The following is a 27,297-nucleotide window of genomic DNA, read 5'->3' as shown; positions in this document are numbered from 1 at the left end:
ACTACTACTTTCGACAGATGTGAGTTATATTTGTAGTTGCTGATGAGTTTTATATGATGAAATAAAAAATGTTTATTGAAAAATTGTTGTTTTTGATGTAATAACGAGTAAAACTGTCATGGGGCCTCTGTCACTGACTTACCTGTCAGTTCCTAAGATTGAGGGTTTTGAAGAGAAATGTTTCACAGCCAAGAGGCAATGAAACTGAGGACAGAGAGAAACAGGATTAACTGGTGCAGCTGAGTTTCAATACAAATACCGGCAAAATTTACATATTTTGACCACATTACATTTTCACACATATTTCATTTATATATGATGAACAGAGTGACTGGACATGAATATGACACTCCTCTAACCTCTTTTCCCTGCAGTCACATTTACTTGTTAATACTGGATGCGTTTCTGTCATTATTGCAACGGTTAACTTTTTTTTTTTTTATAAGGAAGAAGGAATGCAGACAGTCCAGTGCTCACATTCCTCTGACAAACAGAAGAAACTTTTATCCTGTTTATATATCTCATTTCCACCTTACAAGTTGGAAACTTTACTCTGATAGATTTTACAGTATAACATTACAAATGTCTGAAGTCGGTGTCACTAACTTCTATGTGCTCTCGGCTCTCCACCACAGCTCAAATTGTAGGCCAGCAGGTCCTCTTTGACGACTTGTGAGGGTTTTTTCGTGACGTTAGCCAGCATGGCTTTATTAGTCTTGTGGCTATAGCTAAGGCTAACACTTGTTGTCATCACTCTGGGGTGTTTCCTCCAGCTGAGGCTAATAAAACACATTGCTTTGTGACTGTCCCTTGATGTGGGACTCACTTTACAGTTATGACACCCACAAATGGGCCGTGCGGAGAATGAGACTCTGTGTGTTGCGTTCACAACCTCTGCCGCATGGCAGTAGCAGCGACGCTTTGCTTGGTGGCTACTGGGATGTTCATTAGCACAACTTCTTGGCAGGATGACGAACCATAAAGAGGCACTTTTTGAGGAACATCATAGGGACGTTGCTCCAGCCTCCTTCCGAGCTCAATCCAACAGTATGTAGTTACAGGTTCTTCAGGTTCAAAGAACAATTTGGTTTCTCTAAAAAGAGTTTTCAGTTGTTGGGCAGAGTTTGAGTCCAGGAGCATGCATGTTATATGTCAAGGTTCCTCATATTTCATCAGTTAAAAGCTAGGCTTGGTAATCTTGGATATTTAAGCTACATTTGCAACCATCACACCCCCTCCCCTCTGCTCTCTAGTCAAAGTTACTTCCCCAAACACATGAGCACACACTGCCTGACAACTGCTAGAAGCCGACTTTTCCCTGACTCACTCGCTAACTTCTTACTGTAGTCTGTGCTTCAGCTGTCTATGTCTCTCAGTCTGAAGACTGCGGTCATGCGCAGTGACAACACTGGCAGGGTGTGCACAGGCAGACAGGTCGGTTAGTGACCGACAGGTACGCCGACCAATCATTTCACTCGGTCTGAATGTAATGTTAATTTATTGATGGTTATCGGAATGTGAAGAGGGTTTCAGAAACCAATTACCAACCCTACTTTTAAGGAAATAATTTTTGAGTCTACCCTTTGTTAAATACTGTCAGTCCTGCTTTCAGATATGGTTCAAAGGTTTTGTTTTATCAGAGATTATCTTTAAGGTGTAATATGTGCTATGTGTTCCACACTCAAGGGCTCAGTGCTGGAGAGGCTGCTTCTTAGTGTTCCTGTCCTTTCAGCGCGGCCATGAAATTAAGCAGTGGGCGCCTTCATCTGCGAGACAGCTGTAGATAACATATAGATGATTAACATTACAGTTTGTGCTCTTACGCACTCAAAACATCTTCTTGCACGTCTTGCTCAAGATTAGTCTCACAACGTTCCCTTCACGGCCCTCCCCCTCCTCTCTCCCTCAAGACGCTGAAAACAAGGGTCAGTTTTCAAGCACGTCTCAGCTCGATTTAATGGAACATCTCAAACACAGAGAGAGATGGGCTGGAGGAAGGAAATGTCTTGCAAAACACCACAGCATGCTGCTGGAATGAGCAGTAGCGTGTGTGTGTGTGGGTGTGGGTGTGTGTGTGTCAGATGCTACCATTGGGGACAAATTTCACACTGAAGACCAGTTAATTGGGGAAAAAGCTGATTCTCGGGTGTTTAAGGTTAGTGTTAGGTAAGAAGTGGTGAGGGAAAATCAAGGCAAGTCTATGTATTGTCCTCAAAAGTGACCTGTTACTACTTGTGTGCAAAAACGGCTCTACCTCGAGTGACAACCACCACCTCGTGCTCGATTGTTGTCGTGTCCCGAAATTTACTCTGATGTTGTAATGTGGTTTCACATTTTTGCACATGATTCAAGCCTTTTCTCTCTGTGCCATATGGAGAGAGAGAGAGAGAGAGAGAGAGAGAGAGAGGGAGTCTGGCCATAAAGAATTAACGAAGACATAGCAAGAGAAGAAATGTGTTTATATGGGGGAGGGGAACAAGGAGCTGAAGTCAGGGAGGGGATGAAAAAGGGGAATGGGGTATGTGAGAGAGAGGTGAGGATTAGAGGAGAGCAGCAGTGCATGATATTCACATGTTTCTCTTTCCCTCTCTCTCTCAGCTGATGTGCGAGTATACACATGGATTACCTTGTGCAAACACTGGGCCTTTGCTTTGAATAGGCAACAAAGATACTCGCAGCTAATGTTTTCCTTATCAGAGGCTACTCAGGCCAATCACACACTGTATTGTAGAGTGACTGGGAACGCAACAGACCCATTCATTTATTATGGCAGGACTCCATTGTGCCGATGTGCATGTGCATGCTCATATTACAATGGGCCCTAAAGTGACCCTCTCTCATTTCCTACCATTTAAGTAATGGTTTTGGGAGAGTACTGCGGCCGTCCAATCCGATCCTCCGCACATGCGGCTGCTGCAGGGTCAAATCAAACGAGGCAGGGCTGGTACCAAATACTCACTGGACGATTATCCCGGAGAAAAATATCCTGCTGAACAGTGTTATCAGTGTTTTGAAAGTTTGAAAAAATAATGTTATTGCCAAAATGCAATGGAGTTACTTCACAGCATGTTTGACTTTATACCTTTCTTCCTTTTCACTCTTTGATCTCTTCTCTTTGACTTTTCATTTCATGGTCACAGGATTTTTTCAAGTGCATAGATCTGGATTTTGACCTCCATAGTGTTTCTAGGAAAGCAAGCATCTACTCATATGTTTAAGCATGTAGCCAAATGTTTGCGAAGCATATTGTGTCACTGTTGGTCTGTCACTGTCACAAACGACGTGCATTTTCTGGCCTTGTGGCTGTTATTCTCAGTTTCAGCATGTGACACGTGTTCAGCAACTTCTCCCATATGGTGATGAGAAATAAAGACGGGTTGTGAAGACAGCAGCACCGCACCGCTCTGTTTTCTGGGCAACATCTGTAAAATGGCAAAAAGCGTCTCGTGTGATCGAGCGACTCTTAGCCAAGAAAGGCATTATTAAATTATTCTTATTATTATACAATTATTCAACAAAATTGTTACCCGTACATTTTCCAATGAATGACTTATTATTTAATCAGTTGTCATTTAAGCTCTAAACGGATTTGAAGACTAAATCCAATCTCACTGTTGCTGTTTCTTATAAAATAACCTTGACAAAATCAGCATTTAAAAAGAAATTGATGTCACCTGAAGAGAATATGTTTCATATCTTGTTGTTTGTATTTGACATATTTGGTATTAAATATGAAAATAAACCTGAAACTGCAATACAAAATCTGACTGACGCGTTGGACACAGGATTTTTGATTTTAAAATATCAGACAACAATCTCACAGAGGTGTAACGATTCTGAAACTGAGACCGAAACTGTGACACAAACGTCCTGGCTTGTGACACAGGACGACACAGCCATCATACCTAAACTTCAACCCTCTGCCACCTCTACTGTTGGAACTCTCATTACTACCATTACTTTTTTAACAACTCTCATTTTACCACCAAAACTTCATCACAGGTAAATCACTAAATTATAGTTAATCCATGTGATCCCTTTGGTCCAATATGGACCGAAAAGTTAGGCTACCTTAAATTGGCCACTGAGAAACAAAACAAACCGTGGTGCATTTGGAGAATTGTTACTTCCCTAATACCTAATGTGATGGATTTATTTAATTTGTGACAAGGAACTGTACTCAGTGCTTTGGTCAAACAATGTGATATTAACACGTTTTCTATATAACCTCAAACATATCTTTGACATTTTTACAGCCATCTTTTATGGCTTATCAGTTGTTTAGAGCTGATATTGGCAGACATTATGTGTCTAGTCTAGTTTTACTTAAGTCAACAGATAGAACGCAATTAAAATGCTGTTTAGTTATTTGAACAATTGAGTTATAATTTAATTTATTACACAGTGATGTCTTCTGTAAGCTCTGTCTTATTTTTCCACTTTAGCATTTTGAATGTGAACTAAGTGATGAACTCTATTTGAACTGATATGATGCTCTGAGATGATGCTGCCACATTCTACTGTGAGTTACCTCCTCCTGTCTGGCCCCCTTTCCCACTTGAGATGAAAGGGAGAGGAGCATTTTTTGGATGGTGTTGTCGGACTGTGTTTTGCTGCACACGCAGTACGAGCATGTGAAAGCTGCAGCCGCTCACGGGGGGAAACGGAGCAGAGACAGAAAGGACCCATGAATGAGCATTGACTAATGCACTCATATAGCTCACTCCAGACAGACAGAAACATACAAACCAAAGAGCTTTTTTAAACTAAAATGATCTGTCTACACGAGAGGTTTGGGTCCGTATCAGTTTTAATCCCAGTCCATACTTGCGTGTATGAAAACGCATATCACATTACCACTCATGTACACTTGGCATACACATGCTGCACAACAGCTGTGAAGCAGCAAACACAACAGTAATCACTTGTAATTGATTACCCATGTTGTGTTCTGCACTGGTAGCTGAGGCTTATGCCAGTTGTTGTCCTCTGAATCAGCGAAGGCTACGTCGTGACCAAAAAGACTCGCCCAGACTAAAACGCAGCCCCAGAGTTTTCAAACTAAAACAGGGTCAGCAGCCTTTCCAAACTTCTCAGCTGTAGTGTGGATGCCAGGTTTATCCGTAGCAGAGTCAAAGCATTTTGAACTGAAAATGCAGTAATATATTATGCAGGCTTAGCTTCCTGCTTTAAATTGTGCAACAAATGAGATCAAAGTGAGTAGGCCTTAGACTGCTGACACAGTTACATTTTGCTTTGATGCCACTTGGCACTTTGTGTCCCCTTTTTTAAACTACAGACTGTTGGACTCTTATCAAAGGGTAAGACTTTGGTTCCATGAAGTTGTTTTAAATGAGCTGAGTATTATGATAGGTTATCCATTCATCGGTGGCCAAAGCTGTCTGTCGCAGTTCTTTTATGGCTTTTTATTTGTGGTGTTTTGCTTTTGTTGGTTAGTTGACAGTAGCAAGTGACCGGCGACATGAGGAAAAAGAGAAGGGGATGATGTGAGGCAACGTTATATGACTCAAACCAGAGATGTGCGCAGTGTTTAACACATCTGCCTGCTGTGCGACCAGGATGCCCCCTATGTCAATAAAGCTGCTAAGCAGATGAATGTGCGTCGTCAAAGTCAAGCAGCTTGAGTCTCATTTTGACATCAGCCTTTGTCAGCGTTTGAATCTCGTCACTGCCGCACATGCGCAAACCTGTCCCAGGATCCTGTGCGATGATCTCAGCGCTGGCTTCAGCTCGGCAATGAATGAGCGAAACTGCAGTGAAGTCAGTGTTTATGGAGGGCCCCGTTCTCTCGGAGGGGAGAACCAAAGTTCAATAAATACTTGCTCCATCCTGTCTGCATTAAGGGCCTGCACACATGGCTTTGACGTCAGAGTGACATTAAACAGGGTGGGGTGCCGGCTCTGACAGGCATGTGCACACACGCACACATTCACTTGCATACACACAGACGCTCTCTCCCATACCTCAGCATTCAAATCTCTGTCTTTCTTTTCTAGTCAGTACCTTTTTTTTTCACTTTTGTCATTTCCCCCTGTTCCTCTCTGAGTCTTTCTTTCATTCTTTTTTTCCACTCGACCTCAAGTTTAGGTCACATTTCAACCACATTGTAGTCGTCTGTACAGGATACAAGTAGGGCTTTTTCAATTGTTGTTGATGTGCTTTAAATTTCAGTTTATGAAACGTAAAACAAATTTAAAATAAAACTTTCCTGAGATCTGAGCTCATCCATTAATTGACTTAATTTATTAATTGACGAGCAATGACACTGCCATCCTTTGTTGGTCTTAAAGGGGACATAGCATGCCCATTTTACCACAAGTTGATATGGTTCCTTGGGGTCTTAATGAAATGTCTGTAACATACTTTGGTCAAAATACCACAAGGATCATTTCAAACAGCACCATTTTTACCCTGTATAAAACAGCCCTCTACAGAGTGACCTGTTTTGAGTGCCTGTTCCTTTAAATGCTAATGAGCCAGCTCCCCCCTCCCCCCTCTCCCCCCATGATTTTAAACGATATAAATTACATATTTTATATGATATAAATTATCAAATATGCATCCCATACTTTGTATTCCCTTGTTGTCCTGGAGTTTTAATTTTCCCAATCACATAATTAAATGTCCCCTCTGCCCATCCACTACAAGCACACAAGCAGACAGACAGAGAGAGAAAGAGAAGGGTGGGGGGCTATGAAGACCATCATTTACCCCCGAACCCCGACATTCAACGGGTACAACAACAAGCGGAGAAAGCAGAATCGCGGGCTGACCTTATATATACAGTCTATGGGGCTGACCAGCGGAGAAATGCTCGTCCCGTGTGAACAGCCAGGCGGCTGCGCGCTTGAGAACGGCGCTGCGCTGCCTCGCAGCTGCGCTCCTCCGGTACCCGGCGTAATTACTGTACCCGCGTAACTACTGTAACCCGGCATACAGTAGAGCTGAACACTGCGGAAGTCTTCCACACAGCTGGCAGTGTGGAAGACCGCTGTGAGGGAGCGCAGCGCCGTTTCAGGCCGCAGCCGCCTGGCTGTTCACACGGGACGAGCATTTCTCCGCGCTGGTCAGCCCCATAGACTGTATATATAAGGTCAGCCCGCGATTCTGCTTTCTCCGCTTGTTGTTGTACCCGTTGAATGTCGGGGTTCGGGGGTTACAGTAGCGCTGAACACTGCGGAAGTCTTCCACACTGCTGGCTGTGTGGCGCTGACACAAATTCCAGCTCACGCACGGGAGAGCGAGCGGTCGCTCCCGAGCAGCTGCTGCAGCCTGCCAGTCCCAACGATCCAGACAAATGCCACATGTGAGTGAATCGCGAGCTGACCAGCGGAGAAATGCTCATCCCGTGTGAACAGCCCGGCTGCGTGCTTGGGAACGGCGCTGCGCTGCCTCCGGTGTAAACCCGGAAGTAACGAGTGTGGGGGACGGGGGGGGGGTGGGCCAAGACCATGTAGGGAGACTTCCAGTTCCTTGTTACGACACAATACCCAGGAAGCGCAATCGAGTCGCTCAAGCATGACGTTTCTGACTTAGAGGAACTATAACAAAACGCACGAGTGTTTTTTCCCCAGAGTTTTTGGGTTGGTAGACATGCCAGATACCCACATTAACCTGTAGAAGCACTAACAAAGTGGAATTTGCATGCTATGTCCCCTTTAACACTTAAGGCCCTTTCAGATTAGCCCTTTTCTGACATGAACTCCGGTGAATGTCCACACATCTGGGTCCAGACATTCTTGGGAGTTTGCCTCCTCTCTCATATGGACAACGCAGCAGGAGATTCTCTACTCATCCGTGTTCACAATAACACAGAAATCTCTGGAGTGAGGAGTGGCGAAACAGGCAGAGGTCGAATGTGACACAAATTCTGCTGCAGAGATCACATGTTCTTATTTACAACATATCTACACCGGCATTTGCCCTCATCACTAAAAGCTCCCTTGACATCTTCTTCTGTGTCTTCTATGTGTATGGCAGCGCTTCACGCTCGCACATCTAAAAGCAGCTTTAGTAAGTGATTTGCACTGCGTATGGCCCTTGGTCTGCACTAAGCTGTCTGCTTGGTTCAGAGCTTTTCTTCCACACATTTACGCTACCAAGAACAAACTATGTGACTGTTAAAACATGCCTAACATTCCTACCTGATTTGAAAATGTGTTTCCATGATATAGCTATATATAATATGGTGAACTCAGATACACTCAATATTAGCCTTTCCTCCATAGTGCCTGGCTGGATGCTTTGTTTCTAATGGACACACAAGGGCTCGTCATGAGCTTTGCTTTGGCGCAGTGAAAAATCGATCTTGCGCGGCACAGCCCAGGAGGTTTGTGTAAGAGTGAGAGCAGGCACACTGTCCATACAGTGCATGTGTGTTTGTAGGGCGTTGTTTTGCATGTGTTTGACCACATTGACCCCTGTATGTTTTTGTATTGAAGTTGTCACGTGTCACTGCCGAGCCAGCTGGTGTGTCGTGAACTTAGAGGACAGAGGATTTCCCTCCCTTACATCCTAAAATTGTGTACATGGTTCACTCGATCTCGGGCAGATTCATCGACTTGGTGTTTTAAAACACAGAGCTGAAATGTTGGGGTAAACAATGTTTGTGATAGTTGAGGGTTGTGTGTGTCTGTGGAGCAAAAGTTATCTGTCCTGCATTCTCCCTCACTAGTTTCCTGTTGTCTAAACATCTTTTAAATGGTAAAGCACAAGACAAGATATTGAAATGGAAAATTTAAAATAATGAAGATAAATAGTACCGGCATTTACAAATTTTATAGGACCTGGTATTGACCCTTTATCACCTCTTTCCTACTGGTGCCAACAGTGCTGGTGCAGCGCCGGTTTAGAACTGGTTTCTTTTTCGGACCCAGCCTGCGTTTTGACAGCTTTGAGAAACCAAAAGTTCTAGTTGGTGGCAATAATGCACAAATTTGTTTGCAAATAGACCTAAAAAAGAAGGCAGAAGTCATTAATTATTGAATACATTTCCATTTAATGTTATTACATCTTGTGTTTAAAGGTATCTGAAAGCATCTTATTGCTGCTGCTGCTTTTCCTACTTATGAATCAGTTATTTCCTGGAGCTGTGCCGGTGCATCTCAGTGGAAATGCAGGTTCTAGATTAGGCCCAAGCACTGCATCGCTTTAAAAAAAAGTCCTTAAAGTCACCATTGAAGGCCTTTGATTATTCAAATATATATATATATATATATATATATATATATATATATATATATATATATATATATATATATATATATATATATATATATATATATATATATATAAGCTTTATTTGCATCAAAATTGGACAGTAGGTTCTTAGTTCAAGTTCCGGTTCTGCCGAGGTCTTTCTCTGTGGACTGGGATGTTCTCTCGGTGTCTGTGGGTTTTCTTCAGGTACCCCAGATTAATCACAGTCTAAAGACATGCAGATCGGGGTTAGGTTAATTAAAGACTCTAAATTGACCGTAGATGTGAATTTGAATGGTTGTTTGTCTCTGTTGGCTCCGCGATACACTGGCAACCTGCCAAGGGTAAACCCCACCTTTCACCCAATTACAGCTGGGATTGGCTCCAGCTCCCCCGTGACCTTCGAAGGATAAGTGGTATAGATAATGAATGGATGGATGCATTAAAATGAAGGAATTATTTTTGCCAAACTTAGGTAACATATCACATACAGTTCAATGCATTGAGAAAGACAACAGAAACAATATGATGATTCTTACTTACCAATGACTAGACTCTATCTGATTTAACCACTGCATTTTCAACTGTATTTAATGTATCTTAAGTGTTTTACAACTGCTTATGTTTTAGAATGTGTAACTTATGAAAATGTATCTTGGTCTGTTAAAATCTGTAAGGGGCTTTGTAGAACACATGTTTGAATGCTTTAAAGAGAGTTATTGAAAAAAGCCTTTCTTTTGTTTCAGCATTTGGTATCGAAATTCAAGCGTGTCATCAAATAAACTTACCAGAATCCAAGTCGCCTTTAAAAAGTTTGGCGAATGAGATAAAAGTCATGGAAAGCGATTGGCCTCTGACATTTATATAGTTTCTTAGATGGTACTAAGAGCTGAAGGCTCCATCAGATGTTTTATATTAACGGCACTTTGGCACTTTGTGTTTCCTTTAAGAAAAAGCAGCTGTTGGATTTTATCAACAGTGAAGAAGAGGACTTTAGTTACATAAACTTCCTTTTAAACGAGTCGAGTGTGTCTTTTTTTAGTTAAATCTCTAAAGGCCCTTTTATTTCAATATGTATTGTTCTTTTCAAATGATACATACCCCTACATTTGGCTTTAAATCAGAGTTCTGAAAAAATAAATAAAATAAAATAAAATGTTACCGTAAAGAAAAGTTCTATACTTATAAAGGATATGTACACTGCTCAAAAAAAGTAAGGGAACACTTACATCACACATCAGATCTTGATGAACAAATTATTCAAGTTGAAAATCTTTGCTGATGTACATTGTAAAATTTGTTGAGAACAAAATGATCTAGCTACGGTTATTGGAAACCAAAATCATCAACCCATTGTTGGCTGGATTCAAAACCAAACCGAAAATCAAAGTGAAAAAATCTAATCACAGGCTGATCCAACGTGAATTTAATCACTGCAAGACTCAGTAGTGTGTTTGGCCTCCACATGCCTGTATAAACTCCAGACAAAGTCTGGGCATGATGTCCTGGGGGATCTCCTCCCAGACCTGGATCAGGGCATCACTGAGCTCCTGGACAGTCTGTGGCGGTACATGGCAGCTTCGGACACCGATACATAACTTCCCATAGATGCTCAATTGGATTGGAGGAGCTGGACTACCTGTGCAATGTGATTGGGCTGCAGGTACCACCTCATTCTACCAGTAGTGACAAGGACACTTGCAGAACACATAACAAGATGTTCCCTTCATTTTTTTGAGCAGTGTATTTTGGATGTGTTCTGGTATTTTCAACTTTCTTGGATATTAGATAATTATATAGAGGCAGATAGGGAATAGGGGCAGAGAGACGAGTTTAACATGAAATAAATGCGCCCTAATCATTCTCCTATCAAGTTGCCCCACTAATGATTATTTTTACCAACAGCACAGAGGTTATGTTTTTGCCTCTGTCCAAAGTGTCCATATGTGGGTTTGTTCGTAAGCAGGATTGCGCAAAAAGTACCAAAACAGATTTTCACGAAACAAAGTTGAAGGATGAGACATGGGCCAAGAAAGAACCATTATTACATTTTGAGGTGGATCCAAGGATTGTTTTTTCAGTTTCTCTAGGGTGTTTTTTGACATTCTCCCTGATTTCCCAGGAAATGACACATGGATCTTGATGAAAAAAATCTGGCATATTAATAAGACTGATATCTATGAGTGTGTGCAATTTAGTGCAGCTTGAATGAATTTAAGCTGTCTGTTGGGCCTTGGTGGAGTTATGTGCTCCACTGAGTTTTTCATGTTAATCATGTCAGAAAATAATGTAAAATGTCCATCTCACATTGCCAGAGCTAAAAGTGATGTTTTACAATGATGAACTAAATCTAAATAAGAAAATCTTCGCATTTGAGAAGTTGTAACCAACAAATCGTTGCATTCATACATAAACAACTTGTGCGCGCGCACACAAACACACACATACATACATTCTGTCTGCCTCCAGGAGTAAATACCTCAGTTCACCCCTGATGTGACTGTTTCTCTTCACATGCACACACCCTTGCTGCTGTTGGAATGTGCATGTGAAATATATTGGATGACACCTGGCAATTTGAAGACTATGGTTGTACCTAGAGGTCATTCATTCCTCACACCAGGGTCTTCTGAGCGGCCAGGAGAACTTCCCAGTACCTCTCTCTCTCTGTGTGTGTGTGTGTGTGTGTGTGTGTGTGTGTGTGTGTGTGTGTGTGTGTGTGTGTGTGTGTGTGTGTGTGTGTGTGTGTGTGTGTGTGTGTGTGTGTGTGTGTGTGTGTGTGTGTGTGTGTGTGTGTGTGTGTGTGTGTGTGTGTGTGTGTGTGTGTGTGTGTGTGTGTGTGTGTGTGTGTGTGTGTGAGATAACCCATGAACGTTATGTTTGGCCAATGTTTGACTGAGCTCCAGGGAAAGAGCTGTGTGTGTGTATCTGATGATCTTTGAAGCTGTCAACATTCTTCACCACATGCTCTGTCATGATGCATAGAGGTGACTGGTGAGATGAACCAGCTGTCCCTGCCTGTGGTTACTGCAAGGTCAACATGCTTGCACTTGCACACACACACTTGGAAGGGTATCTTGTTCGTGTGTGGAAATTGCCATCAGATGTATGTGGTTGAAGACTCAAGTCCAGTGCTTTAACAGTGACCTGATTGATGTGCTGATTTAAATCTCTTCTCTCTGTGTCTCTCAGGTGGAGGTGGGAAGAGAAACGGTCGCAGTAAGAAATGGAAGGAGATGCTAAAGCTTCCGCACATCAGCCAGTGTGAGGAGCTCCGTCGCACCATCGGTAAGAAATGAGGGAATGTATGTGTTTGCGTGAGGCAGAAAGATAACGTGCCATGCTGTGTCTTTGGGGTGTATCTGACTGCGGGAGGAAGTTCAGATTGGACTTCCTTCCTGTTTCTACCCGTCTCCGCCCGTAGTTACAGGCAAGGGACAGGAAACACAATGTGTGTGGGTGTGTGTCTGTGTTTGTGTGTGTCTATCTGACACAGGGAATCTGTTTGGAAGCCGTTTCTTAGTCTCACCCTCTTTCTTAATATTTTGTGTGTGTCTACATTCAAATCTAAATATCAGTCAGTCTTGCTTCCTTCCTGTTCTCTAAATCCAGGTTTGACTCAAGGGTAGGGGCAGGATTTTTCTCTTTGTGGCCAGAAAAGTGCTCTACTCTTGGGCTTTATTATATCCACATCCCTTCCACACACTGAGGTTCTCTGAATGCCAGAGCACTCCGTGTGTGTGTGTGTGTGTGTGTTGGTGCCTGTATGTGTGTGCGTAATAGTGCGTCACAGCTATCTCTGCCAGAGATTGCAGTGCAACCCTCCCCCACATTCTCTCCCTCCCTCTTTTCTATCTCCGTGCCTCCCCCTCCAACTATCTGTATCTCTCCCTCCATCCCGCTTTCTACCACTTGAGAACAGGAGAGTCATGAAGAGAGAGTGAGTGAAAATCAGAAACAAAGAAAGAGGTTTTTACAACAGGAGGACAGATATCTTAAGGACAGGAACGAGGGAGAGAAACATGAGGGAGGCAGAGTGAAAGAGATGTGGCTGCACGTCCTTCTATCTCTTATGCAGTGTCGATTGTGTTCCTCATGGAGGTGTCTTCATATCACAAACCGTCACCCACGGATCCAATTATCATAAACTTGAATGCATCTGTCGTCAGCAGTGATAAAAGATGATATCTACTCAAAAACAGCCCATAAATGTCACCTTAAGTGTGAAGAAGCATTGTGATTGTCATATCTTGCATATATATTGCCATTTGGATTAAAACTTTGCAGAGGATTCAAAATAATGGACTGTATGTGCCTCTATTTCTCTCTCTCTGTGTGTGTGTGTGTGTGTGTGTGTGTGTGTGTGTGTGTGTGTGTGTGTGTGTGTGTGTGTGTGTGTGTGTGTGTGTGTGTGTGTGTGTGTGTGTGTGTGTGTGTGTGTGTGTGTGTGTGTGTGTGTGTGTGTGTGTGTGTGTGTGTGCGTGCACAGCAGCTGTTCAGGGTTACATACGTCACTATTACATAGACACTATTGCGTAATTTCCCTATCACACTGAGCACAGATCAAAATAATCCCCTTTGAGTACCTAAACACTGACGTGTATGCATGTGCATATACACACCTGCGACACGCACACACATGCCCATGCACCACGTAGGCAAAGTGGATAGAAGGATACAGTAAAGCAACTGATAACTGTGTCTTTGTTGTGTCTTGATAATGTCAGGCATTTGACCTTAGCCTTGACAAGTGTGCAGTACTTCTAGGAAGCCCAGATTACATTATGTCGGCTGCAGCCACTTTGTCTGCCAGCCTCTGACCGCTTTACCTTTCTGTTCGTCTCCTTCTGTTTCCCACTGTCTTCTTTATTCCGGTGTCCATGCAGCACATGTAGTTCATGTGCACCTTTTGCTTTTGATCACTGACATGTAAGCTTTGTTCAACCTCCTCCTGAAACCAGTTTTACGGAGGCTAACAGCTCTCAAATGCGCAGCAGTAGTGACTGTCGGTCAGTGCTCAGGTCTGTGCCTCAATAGTGTGCACACAATTCAATATTTCACACAATTGCATTTGTGCACATTTTAGAAGCCATTCACTGTCTCACTAACTCGCTCTGTCTTGGCCTAAATTGGAGTTTTAATTAAGATGTAATTGCAGCTCACTTCACTGTCTCTGTCAGTTACTAGTCCAGACTAGTTCAAGCTTTTCAACTGCTCCCTCCCACTTTTCACTCCTCATTTCCTGCTCCATTTTTCTCTGACACCTTGCTGTCTCATACACACCCTCTCTCTCGCTGTATTTTCCCCGCTTTCTTTCTCTCACTCACACACACACACACGTACATACATTTACAGACATGACCTACGGATAAAGTCCAGAGAATTGGCACCACCACAATCTCTCTCAACATATTCGGTGTCTTCTACGTGTATGACACCACTTTTTCAGATAATCCGGAGACTCTCACTTGGACATTTGCGTTCACACAGGCACCTCCTCTGGAGAAAGTGCGGGGAATCAGGGGAGTTCAGTGCTTGTCTGAAAGCAACTAGACAAACCCAGGGTCAATGTACGTGGTATGAATAAAAAGCTCAATTTGATCAGCAGTTTCTCAAGAATTATCTCTATCCGATACTACAATTTTAGAAAGTTCTCTTTTTTACCATTAGGTTCTGAAATAAATAGATATTTAAATCACTATGAATGTTTCTGGGTGTTGCCACATCACAGTTCTGTGTAATGACGGTAAATAACACGTTCATGCTGAGACTGCTCCACGCCTTCCGAGAAATGATGTGTGATAGAAGAGGCCTGTGACCACATAAAAAAAACAAAGAAAATTGTTTTCCAAACTTAAATTATATTAGCTTTTTTGGTTTGCCACATTTGTGAAGGAAGGCTCAAAATGTCTCCACATGGTTTTATGTATGTATGGCTGGGATACTGTTGCGTTTCCCAGTCCATCCATATATTCAGTACACAATTATGGTATCTTGAATACCTGTAGACATGTAGGCAAAAATATGTTAAATATATAGTGTATCATTGTGGCGTATTATTTTGAATCAGATGAGTTACCCAATGGGAAAGTTACTAAGAACATGGAAACCCCTTCAAGAACATTGCAAAACAGTTTCTGGGATTTACTTTGAGTGTCACCTTAAACAGTGACCAGTTTTGCTGTGATTCAGCAGAGGGTGGGATCTAAGAGCCACCTTGGTATTTAGATGGAAACCATCAGAACCTGTTTTCAAACAAGATACTGAAACTGGATATGGAGGCTGATTGTCAACCCAAAATCTTTGAAATCTGTTGTTGTAATTACATGCAAAAGGAGATAGGTTATATTCCCATGAGAAAAAAGTTGCACATTATGTTTGCATGTACAATAATATTCCAACTATTGACCTTGTTCTGAATAAGACATTACTCCATTCAAGATGTTTACACGAGTTGCTAATAGAATATTCCATTCATATTCCCGTTTACATGTTACAGACAGTTTCTCTGGAGGAGGTGTACGTGTGAACGCAAATGTCTGGGTGAGAGGCTCTGGAGTTTCTGTGAACTTTCTTCGCCTGGCCCCCTAGTATTAAGTCTGCAGAAAGTCCATATAATCTGATGTTAGAACACAGCAGGAGTTCCCCACTGGTGTGCGTGCGTGCGTGCGCGTGCGTGCGTGTGCGCGCACTTCTAACACGCCAGATGCAAATATGAGAAAAACAAATGGAATATAAATATCTCAGGATGAAAAAGCAGTGCCAAACAGGCAGAAGACAACAGCGAAGATGTTAAGAGAGTTTGTGGTGATAAGAGCCCACGCCTTTTTCGATGTGACGTCCCAAAGAAAGGCTGCACCATCCCTCACCTGAATCCTGCGAAGAATTTATGAAAGCATCTGAGCGGAGAACCCCCATGAGTTGTGTGAAAGGCAAACTGCGTAGAAAGTCCGGACCCAAATCTCCGGAGATCTTGCACAGGACATGTCTGAAAACGGCTTCTGACTATGACTCATGTCGTCATTACGTCCACTAACTCATACATCAAAAATTCCTGCCTGCAGTTGAAAACCTTATTACCCACTTGAACTCAGATTAAGCTTCATCAAGCAGTTGGTAACTGCCTTGTGTCAATATTGCAAAATGCTGAGAAAACTCAAATATTTTTTTAGAATGCAATTAAGATGTAGTCATGTCCACATAATGCTACTAAGTTCGAGATACTCCACATATTTGATAATTCCTTATTCCGGTCAATGTAATCTGAGAATGCTGTGGACAGGACAATGTCCTATTCAGACTAATGTTTTAATCAGGTTAAAATTATATATATATATACATGTTTACTGTGTGTTATTTGACTGTAAACAGCTCAAACGGCGCTGTCCTCACCTGGTTCAATGATAACGGGGTAAACGCTCCAGAGTTCAAGTAAACATTTTTTTGCTGCACAGATGCCCTAAAATTGCTCTCATCAACCAGGAGTGCACGGGGAAATTCCGAGCTCCGGCTCACAGCTGAACACAGCTGATAGGGAAACACCAAAGCAAACCTCCAGAAACTTGGTGATCAAAGATGAAAAGGCGATGTCTAAGGCAGCGAGATTTTCTCAAAGAGCTTTTGTTCTTCGAATTGAAAACACAGCGGTCACACAGTGAAAAGGGAAGCAATAAAATAGCTCTACACTCTTCTGTTTGCGAACAAACTGATAACTTAGATCTTGTGGTCGTACAAGTGGTGAGTCTGAATGTGGAGCGCTGAGCTGCAGAGCAGAGGGGAATGCTGTGCAATAAACAGTGCAGCTGCAGGGCTGTTGTGGAGATTTGATTTAGCCCGCTGTGGGAGGTTGTCCTGTAGCTGTCACTACTCAGAAATGTTCATCCCATGCACCCCCCTCCTCCTCCTCCTCAGTCCACAAGCGTGCATGTGTATGTGAACGTGTGTGGCCTATTTTTGTTTGTATGTTTATCTTGTCTTTCTGTATGTGTGTCCTTACTGTCAGTCAGTGATGGAAAACGTCCTGGGTCTTCTTCCTCATTTGGAACCAGAGGAAATATGACTCAATTGGACGCCATTAGTCCTAATAAGCTGGGGCCAGCTGCACAGAAAACATCAACACACTCACACACGCACACACACACACACAAATATGCTAACACACATACAGAAAGCATGGATACAGACATACTGTTGGTTTATTTTGTAGGGAAGCGCAATATAAGCAAATGTACAATATTTTTTCCTCTCTCACTTCCTGTTTAACTGTTTTCTCAGTTTCTGTTTACTGCATTTTTTGGAAAAGGGTGTTTCAAATCCTCTGTCTTTATTTTAAGTTAAACTGTAAAGTTCTTGTTCTGCCTGGAATTGAATGTGCAGTTATGTTTAGTTTTTAGGAAGAGAATAAAAAAAACATTCTGATTTTAGAAACTAGTGAGCTAAGCTAAGCTTGCACCCTGGTGCATAGCGGTGGACAGAGACACGAAAAGGCATTTGTTTCTTACTCTGGTGGATAAGAGCAATAAAGGTACAATTTCCCCCAAAAAACAACCTGCCCCTTAATACATGCTAATGTAGTAGTGCTATTTAGTAGATCCCAATGTTATTACTATGTCTGAGACATTGTACTTTCTCAGTTATATTCCAACTTTTAAATGCCTAGATTGTGAGAACTGCACAGTACTTCCAAAAAAGTAAAGCACGACAGAAATATCTGAAATTATTTTCAGAAAGACTGTTATATTGTGTTTATTTGTGTAACATTTCTCCATCTGCCCCCACCCCTTTGTCTCTTTCTCCCTCTCCTGTCCTCCTCTTAGAGAGGGACTACACAAGTCTATGTGAGAAGCAGCCCATTGGGCGGCTGTTATTCCGTCAGTACTGTGACACCAGGCCGGAGCTGAAACGCTGCATTGAGTTTATGGATGCTGTGGTAAGAGTCTATTACCAACATTACTCCATTCTTTCACACATCCTCTTTTTCTTGTCTGTCCCCGCGTTCTCTCTTTCATGGGACTGGCGTGATTCGGCCCCCGCAGAGCAAGAAGTGGGAGAGGAAAGTCAGTCTTGGTCTTTTGCCTGCTCTTGTTGGCAAGCATGAGGTGTTGGTGGGGTGGGCGTGCGGGGTGATTACCGCCTTAGACAGGCTGTCAGAGAGCAGACCCCTCCCCTTCCTCCATGCACTCCTCCATGAGGTCAAGCCCACGTCAGAGGCAGGTCCCCTGGGTGAGCAGGCAAACACAGGCCCGAGCTTGTGTCTAGGCCCCTGGAGGTATGCGAGAAAGGAAAACAGGGGGGAATCATGCTTATTTAATAAGAACCTACATTACTCATTTTCAAGGTAGGCAGACAGGCACATACATATGTGCACTGCGAGTCACATGTACTTGCACTGGCTGACAAAAACTCAAGAAATGAAACAAAGATTTTAGCGCTCAACATGCTGTTAGTCCCCCTGATAACTTCATACCCTAGCTGTGATGTGTAGTGGCACGACTTGGTCCCATTCCCGTCCGCCGAGCTTGTTTTCAAACAAAACATATGGTTCGAGGCAGTGAAACTCCAGTCCATCTCCCTGCCGACAGCCATATTTGACCAAAAACACAATCTGTGCTGGTGCGATGGGGTGAGATCTGTAGCATCATCCTGGTAGGTGACAGATGTAACGGGCTATGTGTGAAGATGAACACAGTTGGTAGTTTGCTGCTTTAAATAAGATGATATTTGGTCATCAGTGACATCTCTATTTGCCTGTGGTCCCACGCTCAGTCTTATTTTAATTGCTTTCTCTGTCTTTCTTCTTATTAACCAACCCCCCACCCTTCCTTCTGGCTCTTCCTCCTTTTCTCAACCATCTTCTCTCGCTTTCTGGGTCTTGTCTCTCTCTGACCTTATTTGGAAAGATATTAAAAATGGCTGAATGAGCATGGCGTCCTGCGCTGTTGTGGTGGCTCACACTTCTTTTCTTCTCTGACAGGCCATGTATCAGCTCGCTCCTGATGAGAAGAGGAGGGACTGTGGAGTGAATCTTTTAGACACATACTTCAACAATGGGGTGAGACACACGCACATGCTAACAGAGCCGGCTGATATGGACACAAGAAATTATTTTGATATTGGTCAAAGATTAAAAACTTTTTTAATGTACTCAGTAAAATCTTAATTTAAAAACAATTGTTTTATTGTTTGATATTAATTACAATTGAAAAACCACATTTGCCAGTGATGTGTCACGTATGATTTACTGTGGACATTATCAACTTTATCCAAAGGTGTGTGATGTCAGCCTAGTACCCCTATCTGCAAAGGGCTGTTTTGTTTTTGGTGTGGGTAAATGAACATAATTGGCAAAGACTCAATCTGTACTTCAGTTGATGATAGAGGAAACATCTTGTCCATTACTGCAAAGAGGAAATATGCTGGCCTAATTCGTTTGGTCTAGTTTTTTTTTTTATGTATAAATGTGTCGCATACATATACCACACACTATTGTTGTGTTAACTATAACCACACAGAGATCTCTGCCATCTCTACCAGACAGACTATATAGGTTCATAAATAGATTAGGGTAGAGTGGACATATACCGTTTTGATCAGTTTTATTATTACACCAACATCTCACTTCTGTTTCTATCCGTCTCTGTCTCTTTTACCCCCAAGTCGGCAGCCCATCTGCCAGACGTACCCCAGGATGTAGTTGCTGGGTGTCGGGAGAGGCTGGAGCAGAGTCCGTGTAAGGAGCTCTTCAATGACTGCACAAAGTAAGTCTGCATCTCCCACACGCATGTGGCATTGCTCTGTGACCACACTCTCCTACAAAATTAACTGACCTGCATCTCTAGGTTTGTGATCAACGGTTGAATACTCCCAACGCTCATACCGTTAATGTGAGAGATGCTTGTTATTTGGAAGTGAATCGTGTTTTTGTTTTTCTTTACAATTTAGCCTGTCAAAGTGCAGGGGCACCAACAAATCTCATTCCTGCAAAAGTCACGTGTGTTTGTACATTCTGTGGACTAATGCACCCTGTCACTAGTGATGATGAGGCAGCTGGCACTGGGTGTGCAGCATTACACACACACACACACACACACACACACACACACACACACACACACACACACACACACACACACACACACACACACACACACACACACACACACACACACACACACACACACACACAGGGATATGCAAAAACACACGCACGGTGGATGTGAATGAAAAAGGGCAGTGGGCAGGGAGAGCATCCGGATGGCTGGCATGAAAACAACAGCCACCTCAGTGTTCCCTGCACACACACAAACGCACACACACGCTTGCAGGTGTTTCTGCTTCCTGTTCTCAGAGCCAGGAGAAGCAAACAGGCTGCGGATTATTACCCCCAAATGTACTTCTCATTGCGCACACACACACACAGACACAAAATAAATATCATGATAAGTTGTCACATTTAGCTTGGTTATATATTATATATCTATTTTATATGTGTCAGTGCATTATATTTTCTACCACAGTCCCGTCCCTGGGTTGACTCTCGTCTGACGTGCTGTTATTGATGAATTACAGTAAGAGCAGTTAATGATCCTGAATGCTTGAGCTGCACCATGTGCTGATTGGTTAGCTGGAGCTGTTGTCGGAAGTCATCGATTTGTTTTATTTATTCTCAGATTAATTAAAAGGGAATTCAGACTGTTAATGTAGAATTATGATGTGAGGAAACTGTGGTTGGTAAGAGAAGTTCATGATGAAGAGTCAAAGGAGCATCTTTCTTTTCTTTTGTATGAGCATATTTATTTGTGAAGGATACCTGAGATATCTTCAGGAATAATATAATTTAAAAATATGTCTGTGTTCTGATTTGATTGAAGTATCATTTTGAGAGGGAGTACAGGTTTCGATGTGTATTGTGGCTGATGCCTCACGCACAGTTTGAGAACATCTTGTACACAGCAAACTACTATACGACATTTTACCTTACTGCATCTTATTAGTTTCATTAACTTTTTTGGGAAGTTAAAAAACATTTGTATGTAATAAGACAAGAAATATAGATAACATCATAACAGAGGATGTACATCACAGTACAATCCAGCCCTCATCAGATCAATCGGGTAAAAAAAACAACATGTTTCCTTAGTCTTGGCAGAAGCTGTATTTCTGCGAAGTCTCAACTTTTAGCCACACAGGCAGATGGATTTGGACTGAAAATGCTGCGACCGGCCTCTGAGTCACTTGAGCTTCCCCTGGGAATACTGGAATCTTCTAGATGAAACTCAGGAGAAGTGGGAACCGATGGGAAAACACTCACTTATGTTCTCAGCCTGTAGTCGTGTTTTGGCAAAACACACGCGAAGAGCTGTTCCCGAGCTGTTGGATTTATAAAATCAATAACCCACATGCTCCAGAAAACTTGCTTAGCCGTTTGTGGCGGCTGTGCAGGCAGAGTTGCTGTTGCCAAAACTTTTTGAAGCTGTGATTAATTTGTTTCCAATGCGTGTTTAATTTTGTCTGGACTGGGTGATTATTTTTTTTGGTTTTTGTTAAGATTATCTGTAGTTTATTCACCTTTCCAAATTTTTGTTTGTTTGTTGGTAAGATTTGCTTGAAGTTTGGGAGAGACCGATCAGCAAGCGCTGGATGAAGGGATATGACGGCAGAAAACTCAGCATGACGGGCTGAGTTGGAAAACTCAGGGAAATGAAAGGAGAAGAAAGGAGAGCAAAAAAGGGGAAATTGGGAAAAGTGAGGAGAAATGGAAAGAGAGTGTTAAGGAGAGCAGGGGAAAACAGCAGAGTGAACAAACATAGAACAACACAGGCACATGTTTGTTACTGAAGCTTCGCCGCAGCTCAGATGTTTTTGAATGAGATTCATGTTCAACTTCTGTCATCACTCCTTCCAGTATCATCATTATTTGTATTCCACTGTGGTATTTAGATTTTCTTAAATTTCTTGTTCTTTTCCTAAATTCCGATACGTAATTCGGGACCAGGGCTTACTCAGAGGGAAAGCCTGTAGGAAAGCATGGTGCTACACGTGGAAACGTGATTTCTGGCAGAGCCAAACATCCACTAGAGGAGATGTGTTAGCTCACTCATGGATTTTCTTCTGCTGCAGTGGAACATATGGTTATGTCATAATAAGAGTAGAGCATGGCCGTTCAGTCCATGTGTTATCGTGATATTTTAACAAAGGTCCCACTGCAAATTTTCTACCCTTCTCTCTTCCTCTCCACACTCCCTTTGTGTAACAAAAGCCATATTGTGGCCTTGTTTATTTCTACTCCCAGTGGTGTCTGTCTGAGACCCGACTCCAAGCCAGGCACTGCTAGGCTCCTGCCTTTCTGGCGCCCCTTTCTTTAAGTGTCCAGGACCAGTTTTGCCTCATAAGACTCTGCAAGGTTCATTGACCTAAGAGAATGTGGATGAAATTCTGGGCTTAAAAAGAAAAATCAATGGTTTAATGATGAGAGAGTTGACAAAGAATTTAATACATAGAAAAACATATGCTGTGCTCAAGATTTTCATTAAAAATGACACAAGATTTTAGTGTAGACTAAGTCTCTGAGCTGAGGAGCAGCAGAGGATAAAGTATTTAAAACCTTTAGACATATGAGGAAACTCAAGATCTCTTCAGGATAGATGATGATGATAGATTCTTGGCTAGTGTGCCCAGCAACTCGCTCCTATGATGACATAATTCAGTTTTCTTTAACACTGCAGAGGGTGCTCCCCTTGTGGAAACTCTCAACTCTCGAGCCCTTTTGCCAAGAACAGCCACCCCAGCGCTGCTGGTAACCACAGGCAGCTTTCCTCATTCTCCTTAGTGATGAAGTAATATGGTCAAGGAAAATCTCCAGGCCAAATATGAGCATCTCTTCAGCGTTTGGGTGGTAGAGGAGGGAACCGAAGTTTGTAACTTTGGTTTTTAGTCACGTGTCCTAGGCTGGCAGAACCGTTTGTGATTGCACTGGTCAGCAGTAGAGAAAGCTGCACTGGCATATTTTTTGTGTTTGTTTTGTAACCACCATGTTTTGGATCATAATAAAGTATTTTGCCTCATTACGTCTGTTAGATATCCAATGTATTTTGCTTAATCACTTGCTTCTATTGTGAAAATACTCATGTTAATTAAAGAACCTTCATACCACAGTCTTGTTGTCCACAATAGAGCACCAATTACAATTTTTAAAACAAAAAACTTTATGTAAATGTATCTCCTGCAGCAACTAATACAGAAATGTATTTCTTAAGAGCACAAATGCAGATGTACAAAACAGGTAAACTTCTCTGACATGCCTGTTTCTGGGTAATTAATTGATACAAGTACTCTCCTCTGACCATAGGCTCCGTCTTTACTGCCACATAAAGCAGGACTCATTTAATCCTGAATTTGGCTGTGAGAGGTGGAATGCAGTTATTTCAGTCATGATGCTACTGGTAATAATACGCAAATATGTCTCATACTTTGGATTAACTACAACTCAGCACTGAAAGCTTGAATTAGTGACTTGTTTTTTTTGTCCTAATTCAATATGTTCAGCTCCTAATATAGTAAGTTCTTGTCCTAATGTAATATTGGTCAGTAAACATCTCGCTCCAATGGACAGTTAATCACTCAAATGTGAAGATCTTCTTTGAATATTGGACATGACAGAACAGATGTTCAACCAATTGCATTTCCCACACTAAGACACGTTATGTAAAAGCTTAAACGTGTCCTGATCAGTTTTCTTGTTAATAAACACATTTTCTGTTCACATTCAGGCTACATCCGCAATTTTGAAATACGTGGCTCTGTTTAAAGGGCCCATATTGTGTAAAATAAATGTTCTGGGCTTTTACAATCCGTAATGACTTGAAGGGGGTCAGAAGGGGGACAGTCACTCCGCCGACTTTTTCACTCAGTCCATTCTAAGAAATATGTTTTGTTTCGTACTTCCTCCCCCGTATGATGTCATTCGGGATCGCACTCGTCTCTCAGCCCCACCCAACCGTTACCAGTCCAGCTGCCGAATCAACCACCCCGGCTCCCCACCACCACCCCTCCACACCAAACTCGACACTAAGCAGACATGTTGCTGAGCTAGCAGCTTGTTAGCTACCACAGGCTAACCACAACAAACTACACTGAAGAAACACTGCAGTGCGGAGGGATGCAATGAAGAGAATGTGTCTGTGCACATTCCTCCTAAGAATGTTACTGTTCGAGACCAGGGGTTACGCTTTATATCTTCGGACGTGCCGTATCACTGAAACTCCATTGTGAAACTCGGGACATTGCTCCTACAATGGCCGACTTTCCTGCTAAAACTTGAACAAACATGAGGACGGTGTAACTTAACGTTCAGCAACATCCTGTTGTAACCGACTGTAAATATGTGGCTGGTCTTCTATAGCTGCAAACATACCAACGGGACTTTCATCTGTGTTTACCAGAGAGATCGTCCACGCGCCAGAATGAGACCGGTGATAGGCCTGGTCGCGTGTCACTCAAAGTGCAGTCAGCCAATCAGAGCAGGGGCTCAGGAGGCAGGCGAAAACAGCCTGCAGCTCCAGAGAGAGGCAGAAGAGAGGACATGGAAATACACATTGCAGCAGTTTTTTTGACTATAAACCACTGATATATCATCTTAGGGGTACCAGTACCTCAAACTAAATCCCAGAAAGGTGTAAAATATGGGTCCTTTAAGTTTGAAAACTGGGGTTGCACGTTGTAGGTGAAAGAAAATAAATACCTCATCTAACTTTTCATCATGGTTTTTTTTCTCCTTCACAGTATTTTCTGCAACTAAGCAACCAAATGTGTTTACACAGACAGGCACATGCCCATGTTATATACATTTTGTTAGTCAAGATGGGGATTATTTCTGATGCAGAGCTTAAATGCTTGTGTGGACGGAGATGATACTTTATTAAAAACAAAACTTATCATATTATCAATTTAGTCTTCGTGTTTCTCACCAAAACACAGAACAAAGTCAAGAACAAGTGTTACAAATTTGCCCAATGCATTTATTTCCCATAAAACATTTACAAAAAATATGTAAATCAGGCATGTTTCAATCCATCTTTTCTTATTTGCAAGGTGTTGTTTCTATGTCCATGTTTGTGTGTAACTGTGGATGTCTGGCCTCTCTCGCAGCTTGAATATTTTAGTGTGTCAACATCAACAACACTGACAGCAAGGACAGTAGAGATATAAGTCGCCATAGACACCACAACTGTCTTTCTGACCTGAATTGTTTCTTCTGACAATCCATAGAACTGTAGATGTAGATATAAGTTACCTATTGATTCAGCTCGTGTCTGTTTGGTATGACGGTGTTAAGGAAACAGGGTGTTTATAGTCAAACAACATCTGTGGTCAAGTCAATGTAGTTAAGATGGGCACTAATACGAGAGGCCGGAGGGGTCAAGTCAAAGAGTCATGTTCTAACAACTATCAGTGGAGTGATGGTTGACTTCTGGCCAGGAGACGTTGAAGCTGTGACCTTTCATGACCTTTCCTCTCCTCATAGAACTTAAGTGGTGTTTCGTGTCATCGTGTGTCTGGGCAGGAATTTCCCAAAATCAAGGTTTTTTGGTTGCTAACGTCAGTGTACATGACATAATCAGACAAAGCCAGACAGACTCACACCCACATTTACGTTTCCACTAAGGCGTTCCACAGAACCTCCTGCTCAGTAGAAAACGGTTTCCCCCAAGTCCCCTGTTTCCTGTTGGAGTTGAGTGGAATGTTTCTGTTCAAAGGCATTTTTTCATTTTTCACGGTGGCGTATCCACACTGAGTTTTTTCTGTCTTTCCACTGAGAGCGGCTTCGAACCATAACACCACCAGCAATGCCTAAACACACGCACACACACAACGTACAGCTATATATACAAATATGCATACATGTTAGTCAGGAAGCAGTCAGATGAAGATGATGTGTTTTATAATCATTGCAAAGGTTAAAAGGCATTTTTTAGGAAATGCAAGCGAACTCTGTGTGGAAGATTGGGCATGAAATCTAACATGAGCTTGTTTTATTTTCTTCTTCTTCTTTGCTTGTTGACATGTACATTGCAATGTCCTTATTAAAGCATTCTTTAAATAATCACCACCCCCCTCTCTCCCTCCCTTCCTGCAGAATAGTTCGTGATTATCTGAGTGGAGTTCCATTTTCCTTATACCATGAGTCCATGTACTTCTCTCGCTTCCTGCAGTGGAAATGGTTGGAGAGGTGGGTAGTTGGTGCAAACATACAAACTATGACAAAATGACGCTTATGATCTTGTTCAAGTTCGTATTTGTATTCCATGTTTGTGTTTACTAAGGGCAAGACTTTATCTCATTTAACCCAATCAGACCTAGGGTACAGAGCAGAATTGCATTTTAAAACCCAAGCGTTGTTTGAAAACACCCACCTCAAAGCTGAGGGTTTTCTAAAGAGCTGACAGAATCGCCAATGTTTAATAAAACTTGTATTTTCTCAGCCTCTAACGCAGAAAGAGACAAAAGAAAACATTTGATGGCTTAAACATTTGGCTTTCATTGGAAATCATTTTTTACAATGTTACCTTAAACTTAGTGAACAAAAAGAATCAAGCTAGCAAACTCGCCAAGTTTAATTAATAAATATTAAATATATTTAAAAATAATCTGTATATATGCTAGACTTACTGTATACAAAATGAATTGCATATTGATAAAATGCTTTCAACAAACAAAAGTAATAGGCATTATATCTATACAGTATATATTTATGCCCAACTCACAAAGGTGGTGCCGCCAATCAGTGTTTCTGTGTGACTTGTAAATAATTGATGATGGTTTGCATAATGGCTGGGTGGAAAAAACAGTCATCAGGGCAGATAAATAATATATTAGAGCATTACTCTGTCTGCAACAGCACAAGGTCTGAAAGAATGACATCACTTATCAGATTTTTTTTATGTCCCCCTATTTTGTCTCTCTCTATCTTTATTTATCTACAGGCAACCAGTAACCAAAAATACCTTCAGACATTACAGAGTACTAGGAAAAGGTGGATTTGGCGAGGTGAGTGTCACTATGATCAGGAATAAATGTTGG

The 27,297-nt window shown here is 42.1% G+C and overlaps 1 protein-coding gene across 2 annotated transcripts in view; it reads left to right on the top strand.

The window, feature by feature from the left end:
• grk4 (G protein-coupled receptor kinase 4) overlaps nt 1–27,297 on the top strand; it is a 48,140-nt gene that overhangs the window by 4,447 nt on the left and 16,396 nt on the right. For both annotated transcript variants that reach the window (XM_035173457.2, XM_035173449.2), the window contains exons 2-7: nt 12,412–12,507; nt 18,036–18,148; nt 19,193–19,270; nt 19,876–19,976; nt 26,354–26,446; nt 27,201–27,264. In XM_035173457.2, the coding sequence (XP_035029348.1) occupies nt 12,412–12,507; nt 18,036–18,148; nt 19,193–19,270; nt 19,876–19,976; nt 26,354–26,446; nt 27,201–27,264 (545 nt within the window). The remainder of the gene's footprint in view (nt 1–12,411; nt 12,508–18,035; nt 18,149–19,192; nt 19,271–19,875; nt 19,977–26,353; nt 26,447–27,200; nt 27,265–27,297) is intronic.

This window comes from Hippoglossus stenolepis, chromosome 2 (assembly GCF_022539355.2).
Source record: "Hippoglossus stenolepis isolate QCI-W04-F060 chromosome 2, HSTE1.2, whole genome shotgun sequence".
NCBI classification, from domain to species: Eukaryota; Metazoa; Chordata; class Actinopteri; order Pleuronectiformes; family Pleuronectidae; genus Hippoglossus; species Hippoglossus stenolepis.
The sequence above is the reverse complement of the archived record's forward strand: the minus strand, read 5'-3'. Positions and strand labels throughout refer to the sequence as shown.